We start from the raw sequence: 18932 nt of genomic DNA, 5'->3' as shown, positions 1-18932 counted from the left end.
TGAATGAGGACTGGTCTCTTCTTCAAAGTCCTGTCCACAATTAACATTGTCCTCCACTGTCAGGGCTTCCGAGCAACATAACATTTCCCCCCTTGCTGGAAGAGGATCTTCACATGTACCCAGTGTTCCGGCAGATAGCTCTTTGGATAACAGCTCAGCAGGTGCTAACAGTTCAAGCCGGACAGGAAAGTCTTCCATATCTATGCTGCAGCTTTCAACAGGCTCCAGTGTGATGGTTGCAAGTAGAGATTCATCCATCACTGAACCATTGGGGTCTCCGGCTGGCTCTACAAGAACACTGTCGTGCAAGCAGCCAGACACACCTCCATCAGAGCTGCCTTGTTCTTGAGAATCTAACTCAACAGGTTTAAGTTTCTGAATCTGCCTAAAACCAGAGGGAGAGGGCTTCACAGCTGACCTTCCGTAACCCCCAGCTTTGTACGGGAGTAGCAGGTCACACTCACTGATCTCTTGTTGCTTGCTGGCATACCTCTCCAGCCAATCCTTATCCCCTGGGACGTATCCGTGTGACTTGCGCTTGTGGAAGAAGAGGCTGGTGTTGCTGAAGGTGCGGTATGGACAGAGGGCGCAGCGGAATTCCCTGTGCTTTGTGTGCTTGCAGTTCTCATGGTTCAGCAGGGCTTGCTTGTATTTCGTCTGGTAGCTGCAGTGTTGACACTGGTACATAGGGAGCTGGCAGGACTGGGAGTGCTTGGCCTGCATGTGCTTCTGGAGCTCGTACTTGCGTTTGCAGCCAAATCCGCAGACCTCGCAGATGAGATTCTTCCCCTGGTGCCGCAGCTTGTGGCTGCTCAGCTGGTCTGCCCGGTGGCAGCGGTACGAGCATTGGTTACATTGGTACCTAAGAAGAAAGGGCAGGTTTCAGATACCGATCGTGACAAGTACGGGCAGAACAAAACATGGCAAGTACCGTCAGCCTACCAAATACTCGGATAGATATCCATGCCAACGGGGAACACCAAGGTTTTACAAAGCTGAAGATCAGATGTGGCCATCTCCAGTCCTCAAGGGCCAACTGCAGGTCAGCTTTTCAGGTGCTGGAGCAGAGATATCCTGAAAACCTGACCTGCAGGTGGCCCTTGAGCACTGGAGTTGCCCACCACTGGTTTAGGCCTTACTTAATGTTCATCTTTATTTGCAAACCCTGTAGGGCTCCTGTATGTCACACTTGCACAAACTGTTGTATTGCATTCATTACCGCCATCGCCGGGGGAGCTGTTCTGGGCATCACTACTCTTAACATAAAGAACTCTTACATTTCAAAGAACGCTAACGCTATATGCCCCTTTGTCTTGTGGAAAACAATGTCTAACCTTGTGCCGTTTACGGGACTGAATTAGTTGAGAGTCTGCATGTGTATTGGGAGGTCTTCGGTTCCACTGACCTGAGGTCGCCGCTGTGCTTGCGCATGTGCACGTTCAGGTAATGCTTCCACTTGGTGATGTAGCCGCACTCCGTGCACATGTAGTTCTTGTCACTTGAATGAGTCAGCATGTGCTTGGAGAGATAGCTGATGTCCCGGCAGGTGAAGTCACACAGGCTGCATTTGTGAGGCTTCTCCCCTGATTGATGGACAATAGAATAAAAACCAGACACAAACTGTGTTAGCTAGTAAGTGCGGAACTCCTACTAATCAAGGCCTTAAAGCAGAAATCCTGCTTTCCTTTTTTATTTTAATGTAGTTATAGGATTGAAGCTGGGGGTCTCTGGAACTGAACTGCGTTCATTTCGGCTCTGGGGATCCCCTGCTTCTCGGGGTACTTACCTCCGTAGGGGGTGCCGGTAGCAGCTCCAGCTGGGCTATCGAAATTGAAATAGTGGATTTAAAGCTCCCGCGTCAGGCGGGCCAATAGGAAACCGTGACATCATCCCTTGTGGCTTCCTATTGGCCCGTGTGACCAGGACATTTAAACCTGCGGAGGTGATACCGGCACCCCCTTATAGATGTGAGTATCCCATGAAGCAGAGGGTCCCGGAGCTGAAATTAACGGTGCTTCAAACGTATTTGTTTTCTTTTTTTTAAAACACATGTTCTGCTGCTTTAAAGCATTGAAAGATGACCCAGTAGAAGAAATTCCTCATGTTGGGATACTGTATATCTGGGTGGAGTTTAGAATTACTTTTAGCTATTGTGCACTTGTGTCAGCTACAATAATGGCCTTTCCCCTGTAAATTATACGTACATGAAATAAGTGTCAGCTCACAATTTGCTTCGGGAAACAGGCAACACTGACACTATAATCACTTACATTATGGATTCTATGGGGCCATACATTTACTGTGATTCGAGTCTAATCAACCAAGTCCAAAGGATTCATTTCATTTATTATTTCCACTCTGCGACTTTTGTACACATTTGAAATGTAAAATGAGGCGCATTATTGACTGGTAATTCATGTATATACAGTAACACAGCCATAAAAGGAACTCTACAGGGTTTCCAAATAAAGAGGAGATTATCTATTGTCAGCCCAACTCTTGGATTGACCATGACACCCAGTGGAAAGTTATATGGGCCAAATGTGTTACAAACATGAATCAAAAAGGAGATTAAATGTACAAAGATGCACAATAACAATTTAAATGTTTTTTGTTTTTTAAATTTAAGCAAAAAGAAAACGAAACTGTAAAAAGATATAGATCTGATATAAAGAAGCAACGTGCTGTGAATACAACGTATCATGTGTAGGTCTGATATAAAGAAGCAACGTGCTGTGAATACAACGTATCATGTGAAGGTCTGAGATAAAGAAGCAACGTGCTGTGAATACAACATATCATGTGTAGGTCTGATATAAAGAAGCAACGTGCTGTGAATACAACATATCATGTGTAGGTCTGATATAAAGAAGCAACGTGCTGTGAATACAATGTATCATGTGCAGGTCTGATATAAAGAAGCAACGTGCTGTGAATACAACATATCATGTGCAGGTCTGATATAAAGAGCAACGTGCTGTGAATACAACGTATCATGTGCAGGTCTGATATAAAGAGCAACGTGCTGTGAATACAACGTATCATGTGTAGGTCTGATATAAAGAGCAACGTGCTGTGAATACAACGTATCATGTGTAGGTCTGATATAAAGAGCAACGTGCTGTGAATACAACGTATCATGTGCAGGTCTGATATAAAGAGCAACGTGCTGTGAATACAACGTATCATGTGCAGGTCTGATATAAAGAGCAACGTGCTGTGAATACAACGTATCATGTGAAGGTCTGATATAAAGAAGCAACGTGCTATGAATACAATGTATCACGTGTAGGTCTGATATAAACAAGCAACGTGCTGTGAATACAACGTATCATGTGTAGGTCTGATATAAAGAGGCAACGTGCTGTGAATACAACGTATCATGTGTAGGTCTGATATAAAGAGCAACGTGCTGTGAATACAACGTATCATGTGAAGGTCTGATATAAAGAGCAACGTGCTGTGAATACAACGTATCATGTGTAGGTCTGATATAAAGAAGCAACGTGCTGTGAATACAATGTATCATGTGTAGGTCTGATATAAAGAGCAACGTGCTGTGAATACAACAAATCATGTGCAGGTCTGATATAAAGAAGCAACGTGCTATGAATACAATGTATCATGTGTAGGTCTGATATAAAGAGCAACGTGCTGTGAATACAACGTATCATGTGTAGGTCTGAAATAAAGAAGCAACGTGCTGTGAATACAACGTATCATGTGTAGGTCTGATATAAAGAGCAACGTGCTGTGAATACAACGTATCATGTGTAGGTCTGAAATAAAGAAGCAACGTGCTGTGAATACAACGTATCATGTGTAGGTCTGATATAAAGAAGCAACGTGCTGTGAATACAACGTATCATGTGTAGGTCTGATATAAAGAGCAACGTGCTGTGAATACAACGTATCATGTGAAGGTCTGATATAAAGAGCAACGTGCTGTGAATACAACGTATCATGTGTAGGTCTGATATAAAGAGCAACGTGCTGTGAATACAACGTATCATGTGCAGGTCTGATATAAAGAGCAACGTGCTGTGAATACAACGTATCATGTGCAGGTCTGATATAAAGAGCAACGTGCTGTGAATACAACGTATCATGTGTAGGTCTGATATAAAGAAGCAACGTGCTATGAATACAATGTATCATGTGTAGGTCTGATATAAAGAAGCAACGTGCTGTGAATACAACGTATCATGTGTAGGTCTGATATAAAGAGGCAACGTGCTGTGAATACAACGTATCATGTGTAGGTCTGATATAAAGAGCAACGTGCTGTGAATACAACGTATCATGTGAAGGTCTGATATAAAGAGCAACGTGCTGTGAATACAACGTATCATGTGTAGGTCTGATATAAAGAAGCAACGTGCTGTGAATACAATGTATCATGTGAAGGTCTGATATAAAGAGCAACGTGCTGTGAATACAACGTATCATGTGTAGGTCTGAAATAAAGAAGCAACGTGCTGTGAATACAACGTATCATGTGTAGGTCTGATATAAAGAGCAACGTGCTGTGAATACAACGTATCATATGTAGGTCTGAAATAAAGAAGCAACGTGCTGTGAATACAACGTATCATGTGTAGGTCTGATATAAAGAAGCAACGTGCTGTGAATACAACGTATCATGTGTAGGTCTGATATAAAGAGCAACGTGCTGTGAATACAACGTATCATGTGAAGGTCTGATATAAAGAGCAACGTGCTGTGAATACAACGTATCATGTGTAGGTCTGATATAAAGAGCAACGTGCTGTGAATACAACAAATCATGTGCAGGTCTGATATAAAGAAGCAACGTGCTATGAATACAATGTATCATGTGTAGGTCTGATATAAAGAAGCAACGTGCTGTGAATACAATGTATCATGTGTAGGTCTGATATAAAGAACAACGTGCTGTGAATACAACGTATCATGTGTAGGTCTGATATAAAGAAGCAACGTGCTGTGAATACAATGTATCATGTGCAGGTCTGATATAAAGAAGCAACGTGCTGTGAATACAACATATCATGTGCAGGTCTGATATAAAGAGCAACGTGCTGTGAATACAACGTATCATGTGTAGGTCTGATATAAAGAGCAACGTGCTGTGAATACAACGTATCCCATGTGTAGGTCTGATATAAAGAGCAACGTGCTGTGAATACAACGTATCATGTGTAGGTCTGATATAAAGAGCAACGTGCTGTGAATACAACGTATCATGTGCAGGTCTGATATAAAGAGCAACGTGCTGTGAATACAACGTATCATGTGCAGGTCTGATATAAAGAGCAACGTGCTGTGAATACAACGTATCATGTGTAGGTCTGATATAAAGAAGCAACGTGCTATGAATACAATGTATCATGTGTAGGTCTGATATAAAGAAGCAACGTGCTGTGAATACAACGTATCATGTGTAGGTCTGATATAAAGAGCAACGTGCTGTGAATACAACGTATCATGTGTAGGTCTGATATAAAGAACAACGTGCTGTGAATACAACGTATCATGTGTAGGTCTGATATAAAGAGGCAACGTGCTGTGAATACAACATATCATGTGTAGGTCTGATATAAAGAAGCAACGTGCTGTGAATACAACGTATCATGTGTAGGTCTGATATAAAGAAGCAACGTGCTGTGAATACAACGTATCATGTGTAGGTCTGATATAAAGAGCAACGTGCTGTGAATACAATGTATCATGTGTAGGTCTGATATAAAGAAGCAACGTGCTGTGAATACAACGTATCATGTGTAGGTCTGATATAAAGAGCAACGTGCTGTGAATACAACGTATCATGTGAAGGTCTGATATAAAGAGCAACGTGCTGTGAATACAACGTATCATGTGTAGGTCTGATATAAAGAAGCAACGTGCTGTGAATACAATGTATCATGTGTAGGTCTGATATAAAGAGCAACGTGCTGTGAATACAACAAATCATGTGCAGGTCTGATATAAAGAAGCAACGTGCTATGAATACAATGTATCATGTGTAGGTCTGATATAAAGAAGCAACGTGCTGTGAATACAATGTATCATGTGTAGGTCTGATATAAAGAACAACGTGCTGTGAATACAACGTATCATGTGTAGGTCTGATATAAAGAAGCAACGTGCTGTGAATACAATGTATCATGTGCAGGTCTGATATAAAGAAGCAACGTGCTGTGAATACAACATATCATGTGCAGGTCTGATATAAAGAGCAACGTGCTGTGAATACAACGTATCATGTGTAGGTCTGATATAAAGAGCAACGTGCTGTGAATACAACGTATCCCATGTGTAGGTCTGATATAAAGAGCAACGTGCTGTGAATACAACGTATCATGTGTAGGTCTGATATAAAGAGCAACGTGCTGTGAATACAACGTATCATGTGCAGGTCTGATATAAAGAGCAACGTGCTGTGAATACAACGTATCATGTGCAGGTCTGATATAAAGAGCAACGTGCTGTGAATACAACGTATCATGTGTAGGTCTGATATAAAGAAGCAACGTGCTATGAATACAATGTATCATGTGTAGGTCTGATATAAAGAAGCAACGTGCTGTGAATACAACGTATCATGTGTAGGTCTGATATAAAGAGGCAACGTGCTGTGAATACAACATATCATGTGTAGGTCTGATATAAAGAAGCAACGTGCTGTGAATACAACGTATCATGTGTAGGTCTGATATAAAGAAGCAACGTGCTGTGAATACAACGTATCATGTGTAGGTCTGATATAAAGAGCAACGTACTGTGAATACAACGTATCATGTGTAGGTCTGATATAAAGAAGCAACGTGCTGTGAATACAATGTATCATGTGTAGGTCTGATATAAAGAACAACGTGCTGTGAATACAACGTATCATGTGTAGGTCTGATATAAAGAACAACGTGCTGTGAATACAACGTATCATGTGTAGGTCTGATATAAAGAAGCAACGTGCTGTGAATACAATGTATCATGTGTAGGTCTGATATAAGAAGCAATGTGCTGTGAATACAACGTATCATGTGCAGGTCTGATATAAAGAAGCAACGTGCTGTGAATACAATGTATCATGTGTAGGTCTGATATAAGAAGCAACGTGCTGTGAATACAATGTATCATGTGCAGGTCTGATATAAAGAAGCAACGTGCTATGAATACAATGTATCATGTGTAGGTCTGATATAAAGAAGCAACGTGCTGTGAATACAATGTATCATGTGTAGGTCTGATATAAAGAAGCAACGTGCTGTGAATACAACGTATCATGTGCAGGTCTGATATAAAGAAGCAACGTGCTGTGAATACACCGTATCATGTGTAGGTCTGATATAAAGAGGCAACGTGCTGTGAATACAACATATCATGTGTAGGTCTGATATAAAGAAGCAACGTGCTGTGAATACAACGTATCATGTGTAGGTCTGATATAAAGAAGCAACGTGCTGTGAATACAACGTATCATGTGTGGGTCTGATATAAAGAGCAACGTGCTGTGAATACAACGTATCATGTGTAGGTCTGATATAAAGAAGCAACGTGCTGTGAATACAATGTATCATGTGTAGGTCTGATAGAAGAAGCAACGTGCTGTGAATACAACGTATCATGTGCAGGTCTGATATAAAGAAGCAAAGTGCTATGAATACAATGTATCATGTGTAGGTCTGATATAAAGAAGCAACGTGCTGTGAATACAATGTATCATGTGTAGGTCTGATATAAAGAACAACGTGCTGTGAATACAACGTATCATGTGTAGGTCTGATATAAAGAAGCAACGTGCTGTGAATACAACGTATCATGTGTAGGTCTGATATAAAGAACAACGTGCTGTGAATACAACGTATCATGTGTAGGTCTGATATAAAGAAGCAACGTGCTGTGAATACAACGTATCATGTGTAGGTCTGATATAAAGAACAACGTGCTGTGAATACAACGTATCATGTGTAGGTCTGATATAAAGAAGCAACGTGCTGTGAATACAACGTATCATGTGTAGGTCTGATATAAAGAAGCAACGTGCTGTGAATACAACGTATCATGTGCAGGTCTGATATAAAGAAGCAACGTGCTGTGAATACATCGTATCATGTGCAGGTCTGATATAAAGAAGCAACGTGCTGTGAATACAACGTATCATGTGTAGGTCTGATATAAGAAGCAACGTGCTGTGAATACAACGTATCATGTGTAGGTCTGATATAAAGAGGCAATGTGCTGTGAATACAACGTATCATGTGTAGGTCTGATATAAAGAAGCAACGTGCTGTGAATACAACATATCATGTGTAGGTCTGATATAAAGAGCAACGTGCTGTGAATACAACGTATCATGAGTAGGTCTGATATAAAGAGCAACGTGCTGTGAATACAAAGTATCATGTGCAGGTCTGATATAAAGAAGCAACGTGCTGTGAATACAATGTATCATGTGTAGGTCTGATATAAAAAGGCAACGTGCTGTGAATACAACGTATCATGTGCAGGTCTGATATAAAGAGCAACGTGCTGTGAATACAACGTATCATGTGTAGGTCTGATATAAGAAGCAACGTGCTGTGAATACAACGTATCATGTGTAGGTCTGATATAAAGAGCAACGTGCTGTGAATACAACGTATCATGTGCAGGTCTGATATAAAGAGCAACGTGCTGTGAATACAACGTATCATGTGTAGGTCTGATATAAAGAGCAACGTGCTGTGAATACAAAGTATCATGTGTAGGTCTGATATAAAGAAGCAACGTGCTGTGAATACAACGTATCATGTGTAGGTCTGATATAAAGAAGCAACGTGCTGTGAATACAACGTATCATGTGCAGGTCTGATATAAAGAAGCAACGTGCTGTGAATACAACGTATCATGTGTAGGTCTGATATAAAGAAGCAACGTGCTGTGAATACAACGTATCATGTATAGGTCTGTAATCAGCTCGTGTCATAAATTGTGTATTAGAATAGATCTTGTTGTGTAGAAATGCTGCACACCAGGGGTGGCCAACTCCAGCCCTCAAGGGTTACCAACAGGTCAGGTTGTCAGGATATTCCTGCTTCAGCACAGGTGGCTCAATCAGTCACAGCTTCAGCACAAGTGGCTCAGTCACAGTTTCAGCACATGTGGCTCAATCAGTGGCTCATTCGAAGACTGAGCCATCTGTGCTGAAGCAGAGATATCCTGAAAACCTGACCTGTTGGTAGCCCTTGGGGATTGGAGTTGGCTACCCCTGATGTACATTAAGTAGATAAAATGAATGATGACAGGACCCTGGATTAGCGCAGAGAGGGAGAGTACTTCCTTGTACCTGTGTGCAGCAGCATGTGACGGATTAGCACCCTCTTGTGTGCGGTGGCAAAGTCACAGTCCCCACAGTGATGTATCTTCTCATTGGCGTGCATCTTGCCCACATGGTCAGCAAACTCCACTGGGTTAAAGCTCTTGTAGGGGCAGAAGCGGCAGGGCAGCTCCTCTGTGCCCGGGTGCCCGCGCTTCTTGTGCTTGCGGAAGGAGTGCTTGTTGGAGCAGACAAAGTTACAGTCCTGGCAGTGAAAGGCGTAATGGTTCTTGCGGTGCTGCTCCATCTCCTCGCGGCTCCCGAAGAGCAGGGAGCAGGCGTGGTACCGGCATTCCACGGCCCGGACTCCGTGGGACTCCTTTAGGTGACGCAGAAACTCCTTGCGGTCTGACAGGGCTCGGTCGCAACCCTGGTGGAAGCACAAGAGCATCTTCTGCTCTTCTTTGTGCCCCTTCATGTGCTCCTTCAGAGCCTGGCTAAGTTTAAAGGTCTCCTGGCACGCTGGGCAGGAATAGGTGTCGGAGTAGAAGTTGGACACCCCCTCGTGAATGCTCGCCATGTGGCGGTTGAGGGCATTCTTCTCCACCGAGCTGTAGTCACAAAGCGGGCAGCGGTGAGTCTTCTCCCCTGACTCTCTCATCATGTGGATCTTCAGCTTGCTGCGGCTGGTAAAGAACTTGTGGCAGTTGGGGCACTGCAGGCTGGGGTCAGGGAAGTGCAGGTGGAGGTGCTCTGCCAGGTGGGTGCGCTTCTTGAAGCAACGTTTGCACTCCGGGCACATGTGGGTCTTGAACAGGTGCTCCTTGCCATCCTCGACGTCCCCTTTAATGACATCAAGAGCGTCAGTAAAAAGACAAGGATTCCCATAAACCAATGAAGGTCGGGCAAAAAGGCTCTTACAGCGCAGAGTTATTTTAGGATACCTCTGCTGTAGTCATTAAACTGAAGAAACTGCCACAGTAAAATAGGACTGCACATGTAAAACGCTTTATTGGGTGCCCTTGCATGTTTAAAACACCGGGGTGCGCAGACTGGGGAGCGGGCCTCCCTCTCTGCGTTTACAGGGGCCCCACATTCTTCCAGAAGGCATTCCAATTAAATGCCGGGGAAGCCGCCAAGGCCTCAGTAACTCTCTCTTACCTTGGCTCAGGTGGCTTCCGGCGACACGTTGCAATGACAACGCGGCGTCATTTGGGTCATGTGACTGCGTGCGTCAGAACGCCGGAGCCAACGTAAGGAAGGGGGGGAGGGAGGGCCACGAGGAGGGGGAGACAGCCGGAAGGGGGGCGCAGGGGATAAAGATTGAGCAGCCCTGTTCTAAGGAGTAAACCAACGTATTTACTATGATCCTCTGGGGCACCCATAGCGGCTAATTCAATATGCTAAGAATCTGCAAACGGACACAAACCCGACGGACTTGAATAGAATACACAGAATTACCCGTCGCTCACTATTTTTTTTTTTAAAACACCACCATTTGCATCAGCTCAAGCGTGCCCAGCTAGCACGTCGGCTTCTTCAATAAAAATACATTTACTTAGAAAGCAATAAAATGCAGCAACAGGAGAGGACATGCGGCTTCCCCTTAGCACAAGTTGACAGAGGAAACTACCATTTAACTGATTAAGTTCCTCCCACCACAAATTCCCAGTGATCCCGGGGCTTCCGGTCCTTTCCCTCCAAGAGCAGGAATTCGTGACACCGAGACACTTTGGGCCAACAGAGTATATCCATCCCACCATGAGTAAAAGCATGTGATGGGCCTCCAGTAACCCAGCATGTGCCTGTCTGACAGCAAACCCTGACCTTTAAACGTCTTGTTCTTAGCAGTGCGAGGGCTCTTAGCCCCCACGATTTTCGCTTTGAGGGTGGGCTCCGATTCAGTCTCTTCTTCCTCTTCACTGCTGCTCTCTGCATTCTCACATTCCCGCTCCTGTGCCACCACTCTCCTGCGCTTCCTGAGTCTGCTTCTGCCATCTTCACACAGCGAGACGGATTCACGATCAGCGTCTCCATCTACTAAACATTGCACCAAGTTTATACACATTGAATTCTCGTTTGGTTAAACCCTATTGTTAAATGTTACCAAGCTACAGAAAATGTCTGCAACAAGAGACTAATCAAAAGGAACATATGGCACTCTACTGGTCTTTCGTACAACATATAAAAAGGCTATATTGGACTGGAAGGAGATCCTGGCGCCCATCCTTATTCTATCTGCTTATCCACGCTCCGCCTCCACCAGCTCCCTGAACATGTATGAGACACTGAGCCCAGGCTCCGCCTCCACCAGCTCCCTGAACATGTATGAGACACTGAGCCCAGGCTCCGCCTCCATCAGCACCCTGAACATGTATGAGACACTGAGCCCAGGCTGCACCGACCCAGCTCCCTGAACATGTATGAGACACTGAGCCCAGGCTGCACCGACCCAGCACCCTGAACATGTATGAGACACTGAGCCCAGGCTGCACCGACCCAGCACCCTGAACATGTATGAGACACTGAGCCCAGGCTGCACCGACCCAGCACCCTGAACATGTATGAGACACTGAGCCCAGCCTGCACCGACCCAGCACCCTGAACATGTATGAGACACTGAGCCCAGCCTGCCCCAACCCAGCACCCTGAACATGTATGAGACACTGAGCCCAGGCTGCACCGACCCAGCACCCTGAACATGTATGAGACACTGAGCCCAGGCTGCACCGACCCAGCACCCTGAACATGTATGAGACACTGAGCCCAGGCTGCACCCACCCAGCACCCTGAACATGTATGAGACACTGAACCAGGCTGCACCGACCCAGCACCCTGAACATGTATGAGACGCTGAGCCCAGGCTGCACCGACCCAGCTCCCTGAACATGTATGAGACACTGAGCCCAGGCTGCACCGACCCAGCTCCCTGAACATGTATGAGACACTGAGCCCAGCCTGCACTGACCCAGCACCCTCAACATGTATGAGACACTGAGCCCAGGCTGCACCCACCCAGCACCCTGAACATGTATGAGACACTGAGCCCAGGCTGCACCGACCCAGCACCCTGAACATGTATGAGACACTGAGCCCAGGCTGCACCGACCCAGCTCCCTGAACATGTATGAGACACTGAGCCCAGGCTGCACCCACCCAGCACATGTATGAGACACTAAGCCCAGGCTGCACCAACCCAGCACCCTGAACATGTATGAGACACTGAGCCCAGGCTGCACCGACCCAGCACCCTGAACATTTATGAGACACTGAGCCTTGCCATGTATATAACGCAACTTGACGTAAACTCCTTTAGAGCCGAGCAAGGCGGGTCACGTGGATATAACGCAGATCTGCGCAGGTCTGTGTTATCTTTGAACACTTTGGTGCCTTTCACTTTCATTAAATTAGATGAGAAATTCTGGGGAAAGGATTGCCTTACAAGCACCAAACCCAAAGAAAGATGAAGCAAAATCTCTATAATATTACAATTTAAAGAATCAAAATAAAACATAATGAAGACTACATGTAAAGGCATGCTGACAGGTCAGGAGAAACTCGTGCAGTGCATTACAGGCTCCCTTAGCAGCATTGTGATTAACACACACCCACTAACTCAGTGGCTCCCTACCTTTTTTGAGCAGGGGCACCGCTGAAGGATTTTTAAATCTCAAGGCCCCTCCTCTCTTCAGACTTCCCTCGCTCACACACACACCCCACATTCACCCTCACATATGATACATCACACTTACCCTTTCCCCTCAACACACTCCCCATTAATCCCCCCTCTCACACAGCACCCCCTTTCTTAATCATAATCCCCACATTCAACCCCCTTTCTCTTACTTACACCAAACACAGCACTAATCTCCCTTCTCCTCCCCACACAAAGCCAGCACATCACACACAGACACAAACACACACACAAACACACACACACACACATACACAAAGCCCTCATTTTCTCTCCTCCCCCACAACTCAAACATGTCAGCTGTTCAGCATGCGCGTCCTGCGCTGTCTGGACAGAGAAGCGCTCCTCTGTACCGGGCTGAGAGCAGCTTCTTCGTTTTCAGGCAGTGCAGGACGTGCCCGCTGAGAAGCCAACAGAGTAGATCCCCCGGAAGCTGCGGTACCCTTGGCACCCTGGTTGGGAAATACTGTGCTAACTAATACAACAGGTAAGGATGACCCTGCAGGGAGAATTTATATTCAAAGCTTATAGTCTTCCTACAGCAAACCCATGCACTTACCTGACTGCAGCACCTGCTGTGACAGTTCTTGCCTTTCGGGTTCATTTGAGGTGGGCTGCAATGTCTCCCCACCTAATCGCATTTCCCCATCCCCAGGGTGGTCCTTCCTGTGCTGAGAGAACAACTTGGAGTTGGAGCTGACAAAGTCACAACGGTTGCAGTGGAAGGGGTAGTGGCTGCGGTAATGCAGGGACATCTCCTCACGGCTCGGGAACAGCAGGCGGCAGGCACGTTGAGAGCATGTCACCGCTTTCACGCTATGCTCTCGTCTCAGGTGAGCCTGGAAACGCCTTCGGTCTTGCGTAGTGAAGTGGCAGCCATCCTCCCAGCAGCTGAACGCCTGACGGGGCTGCACGTGACTTTTAAAGTGCTCCTTCAGCTCACTGGCTGACTTGTACTCACTGTGACAGACGGGGCAGGGGAGATTCTCCCCATTGGCTTGGCTGCCGTTTTCAACATCCCCGACAGTTGCCGCAGAACCGCACATGCTGCCGCGCACTGGTTGCCCCTTTGACTCGCTTGGAGCATGGTTGGGAAGCTCCTGTGTCATTGTGCCTGCAAGTTGAGTGCACAAACCTAGAGATAAGATGATAGATGGAAGGGGAAAAAAAATCATATTGTGTCTGTAATTTGAGGTTTTATGCGTAACAAATAAAAGTGGTTCACAAGTGCTCTTACATGAATATATTATATATAAATAAAATTACACATTTTACTCAGTAAACAAGCCATATTTGCATCAAGGTTGTCCTAAATGTGACTACAATGGACCAACGTACTGCAAACCTCTTCAGCACTGAGGGGCTTATTCTACATTCGTTTTTGGGTGAAATTCCACATTGAAGTCAATGGGCACTTTTGGACGAAAATGGCACAATCGGCTCCTTTGACTGGTATAGAATAAGCCTCTAAGCGTGTCTGAATGCAACTACTAACCCTGCAAAATATATTTTTTCTGGTTACTCAGGCAAGAAAACAGAAAAATAAAACCCTGGGACCTGCACAACGTACCTCTAGGATCACTGACTGTAATGGCGGAGTCCACTACTGAAGTCCCATCAAACATTCCCTGTCCGGCTGCATCTAAAGAGGCTCCTTTCACATGAGCAGACATCTCAACCTGCAGGCAGCTAGGAAGGTGACCAGCTCCATCCGTTTCAACAGCACTTTGAGGCACGTCCTCCATCTGGTACCCAGAGTCGGGTGGTGGCTGGAGCAGCAGCTGCTCACATGACTTGTTTGTCCAGTCACAAGACCCTCCGAGCCCTTCCTCTGCCATTACCCACAGGCTGGCGGCATGCCCTGATATAACCAATTCACTACTGCACAGTGTGACTTCTGAAAGTATATTAAAAAAAAATGCATTCAAATTGTCATCTGTTCAGGACATAGCATGTGTGCTTATCACTGTGTGGTTACCTACACTGTCTGCTTAATTATACATGCTATATAAATATCCCTAAGACATGGAAAACTGCCAGAGTTGTCCGAATCTTCAAAAGTGGGGACAAAAACACTGTCTCAAACTACAGGCCAATCTCACTTCTCCCAATTCTATCCAAAGTTATGGAAAAATGTGTCCACTCCCAATTAAGCGATTTCTACACCAAGACAAATTTCCCTAGCCAATTCCAGTCTGGGTTTCGTCCCAAACACTCCACCGTAACTACCCTGCTAAAAGTTTGCAATGAAATCCAGTGTGGAATGGAACGGGGACAACTCACTGGTGCAGTATTCCTAGATTTTGCAAAGGCTTTTGATACAGTTGATCATGTTAGCCTGCTTAACAAACTCCAGAGCTCTGGAATAGGGAAACATGCTTTAAACTGGTTTCAGTCCTACCTATCAGGAAGATCCCAACATGTGTCCATCTCAGGCTCTAACTCCAACCCCCTGGATATCACCTGTGGTGTCCCGCAAGGCTCTGTTCTGGGGCCCCTACTCTTCTCAGTGTTCATTAATGATCTTCCCACAGCTTGTAAGGAAGCCTCAATACACATGTATGCAGATGACACAATCCTATATGCACACAGCCATAGCCTCTCTGACCTTCAACACATACTTCAGTCTGACTTTTTGAGACTCGAAAACTGGATTTCCCAAAACAAACTGTTTTTAAACACTGACAAGACTGTAACAATGGTGTTTGGGACCAAGACTAAATTTGTAAAGCTTCCAGTGACTGAGCTCCTGATTAGAACCAATGCTAACACCACCCTAACACCTGTCACTAGTTTTAAATACCTGGGCTTATGATTTGACTCCCACTTAACATTCGGGATGCACATTGATACCCTGACAACCAAGACCTATGCCAAACTAGGGGTACTTTACAGGAACAAATCCTCCCTAAGTCTCCTGGTCAGAAAGCGTATTGCACAGCAGATGCTAATGCCAATTATTGACTATGGAGACATAGTATATGGCTCGGCTCCTCAAACCCACCTTAGCAAACTTGACACCCTCTACAATTCAATTTGTCGTTTTGTTCTCCAATGCAACTACAACACACATCACTGCGAAATGCTCAAAGAACTAGATTGGTCATCACTCGAGTCTAGGCGCAAAGTTCACCTTTCCTGTCTCACCCTCAAATACTTTCTGGGCAAGCTACCCAGTTACCTGAACAAGCTCCTCACCCCTACCACATGCAGCACCTATCACCTGAGATCAGACTCCAAAAGACTATTCATGGTCCCAAGGCTCAACAAAGTATCCGGACGTTCCTCCTTCTCCTTCCGTGCACCCCAAAACTGGGACAACCTACCGGAGACTCTCATATCCACCACCAGCTTAAGTTCTTTCAAATCTAAGGCGGTCTCACACTTTAATCTGGTCTGTAACTGTTACATACGCCCATAATATATATTTTCTTTAACTGTGCACGCAATGTCTTGTATATAATGTACACCTTGTTCATTTATGTAACTGTACTTGTAACCATGTATTATTTGTTTTACTCTGTGCCCAAGACATACTTGAAAACGAGAGGTAACTCTCAATGTATTACTTCCTGGTAAAATATTTTATAAATAAATAAATAAATAGAAATGGTTGAAACATGACTTTACATGACCATACATAGTTCAAATAATAAACACCCCTGGGGATTTATTTCATGCAATGGAGTGGACACATTGGGGTTTAATAATCAAAGCCTTCCCGTGGCAACATTGGTACAAACACAAGAATAACATTTATCAAGAAAAATGTATCCCAGCAGCTCAAAGTTCTAGCAGCTGTATACATGCTGGAGAAGTGTATACCTAGCAGCTGTATACATGCTGGAGAAGTGTATACCTAGCAGCTGTATACATGCTGGAGAAGTGTATACCTAGCAGCTGTATACATGCTGGAGAAGTGTATACCTAGCAGCTGTATACATGCTGGAGAAGTGTATACCTAGCAGCTGTATACATGCTGGAGAAGTGTAGATTCACTGCAGGCTGTGTTGCATTTTAATGGACCAACATGAGTTTTTGATAGATGGCATTATAGTGTCCACACCTTTCACAGGCCCCTTCTCCAAACGTATTGTCAAAATCTCACTGCATTAAAAGCAGAGGGTTTTTTTTTCATTTGATAAAACGATCGGGCCAACTCTCCTTATACATGTCCAAGACTTTAAAACAAAGGCAAATTATCGATTCAGGGAGAGACTTGCGTTTCTATTCAATATACATATCTTGCCCAGCATTAGTTTTTATTTTCTCTGTCACAATGACGGTATTATGAGATAATAACTTTATTTCAAATAGCTCTTTTCTCCCAATGGAACTCAAACTGCTTCCCAATTACAGTATAGTGCACGGTACACAGCACATAGGAATGGTCCACATTTAATGATATTGCTCAGCATGTTATTACTCTGCGTGTTATTAAATCGCTCTGCATATAATGATATTGTTCCACAGGTATAGCATTGCTCGGCATGTAATGATATTACTGTGCATGTGATATTGTACTGCGTGTAATGTTATTGCTCTGCGTGTGTAATGTCTTTGCTCTGCTTGTAATGTTATTGCTCTGCGTGTAATGATATTGCTCTGCGTGTAATTATATTGCTCTGCGTGTAATGTTATTGCTCTGCATGTGTAATGTTATTGCTCTGCATGTGTAATGTTATTGCTCTGCGTGTAATGATATTGCTCTGCGGGTAATGTCTTTGCTCTGCGTGTAATGTTATTGCTTTGCGTGTAATGTTATTTATTGCGCTGCGTGTAATGATATTGTGCTGCGTGTAATGTTATAGCTCTGTGTGTGTAATGTTATTGCTCTGCGTGTGTAATGTTATTGCTCTGCGTGTAATGATATTGCTCTGCGTGTAATGATATTGCTCTGCGTGTAATGATATTGCTCTGCGTGTGTAATGTTATTACTCTGCGTGTAATAATATTGCTCTGCGTGTAATGTCTTTGCTCTGCTTGTAATGTTATTGCTCTGCGTGTGTAATATTATTGTTCTGCGTGTGTAATGTTATTGCTCTGCGTGTAATGATATTGTTCTGCGTGCAATGTTATTGCTCTGCGTGTGTAATGTTATTACTCTGCGTGTGTAATGTTATTGCTTTGCGTGTGTAATGTTATTGCTTTGCGTGTGTAATGTTATTGCTCTGCGTGTAATGATATTGTTCTGCGTGTAATATGATTGCTCTGCGTGTGTAATGATATTGCTCTGCGTGTAATGATATTGTTCTGCGTGTAATGTTATTGCTCTGCGTGTGTAATGATATTGCTCTGTGTGTAATGATATTGTTCTGCGTGTAATGTTATTACTCTGCGTGTAATGATATTGCTCTGCGTGTGTAATGTTATTGCTTTGCGTGTGTAATGTTATTGCTTTGCGTGTGTAATGTTATTGCTCTGCATGTAATGTTATTGCGCTGGCCCTTCATGCAGCAGAGGTTTGGGCCTGGGCTTACATAGCTTTGTCCGGCTCCCTCACTGTGTTACCCCACACTATGTTCCATATCCGCCTCAGGTGCCCCCTGCACCTCAGTGACTGACTCCAGCCCACTGCCCGTTACCAGGGTAAGCACACGGGCCTGACACCAGTAGGCCGCTCGATCCTCATCTCTACGGTTCCACCATGTAGGGGAATGACCGGGTGGGAGGCGGCACCGGTCCGGCCGCTGCTGTTATTATTATTATAATGTATTTACTGTACGATATTGTTTAGCCAAACTTGGGCGCACGGACCCACGGGCGCTTGGAACGCAACCAGAAGTGAGGCGTGGAACGCAACCAGAAGTGAGGCGTGGAACGCAACCAGAAGTGAGGCGTGGAACGCAACCAAAAGTGAGGCGTGGAACGCAACCAAAAGTGAGGCGTGGAACGCAACCAAAAGTGAGGCGTGGAACGCAGAGTGCGTAGCGCCAGCAACAAACAGATTTCTTCTCGTAG

At 44.7% G+C, this 18932-nt stretch overlaps 1 protein-coding gene across 5 annotated transcripts in view; it reads right to left on the bottom strand.

The window, feature by feature from the left end:
- The window catches only part of ZNF142 (zinc finger protein 142), a 27517-nt gene extending 8770 nt beyond the window's left edge, over window positions 1–18747 (bottom strand). For 2 of the 5 annotated variants that reach the window (XR_012802742.1, XM_075609649.1), the window contains exons 1-7: window positions 18452–18747; window positions 14542–14868; window positions 13531–14106; window positions 11105–11317; window positions 9308–10120; window positions 1406–1583; window positions 1–862 (exon numbers count right to left, since the gene is read on the bottom strand). The exon at window positions 1–862 is cut by the window's left edge and continues 2361 nt beyond it. Coding sequence is in view for 4 of the 5 variants with exons in the window: in XM_075609649.1 (XP_075465764.1) it covers window positions 1–862; window positions 1406–1583; window positions 9308–10120; window positions 11105–11317; window positions 13531–14106; window positions 14542–14809 (2910 nt within the window). In the remaining variant the exon portion in view is untranslated. The remainder of the gene's footprint in view (window positions 863–1405; window positions 1584–9307; window positions 10121–11104; window positions 11318–13530; window positions 14107–14541; window positions 14869–18451) is intronic. The other 3 variants (XM_075609652.1, XM_075609650.1, XM_075609651.1) reach the window with 3 other exon arrangements.
- Between the last annotated feature and the right edge of the window lie 185 nt (window positions 18748–18932).

This window comes from Ascaphus truei, chromosome 7 (assembly GCF_040206685.1).
Source record: "Ascaphus truei isolate aAscTru1 chromosome 7, aAscTru1.hap1, whole genome shotgun sequence".
Classification (NCBI taxonomy): Eukaryota; Metazoa; Chordata; class Amphibia; order Anura; family Ascaphidae; genus Ascaphus; species Ascaphus truei.
The sequence above is the reverse complement of the archived record's forward strand: the minus strand, read 5'-3'. Positions and strand labels throughout refer to the sequence as shown.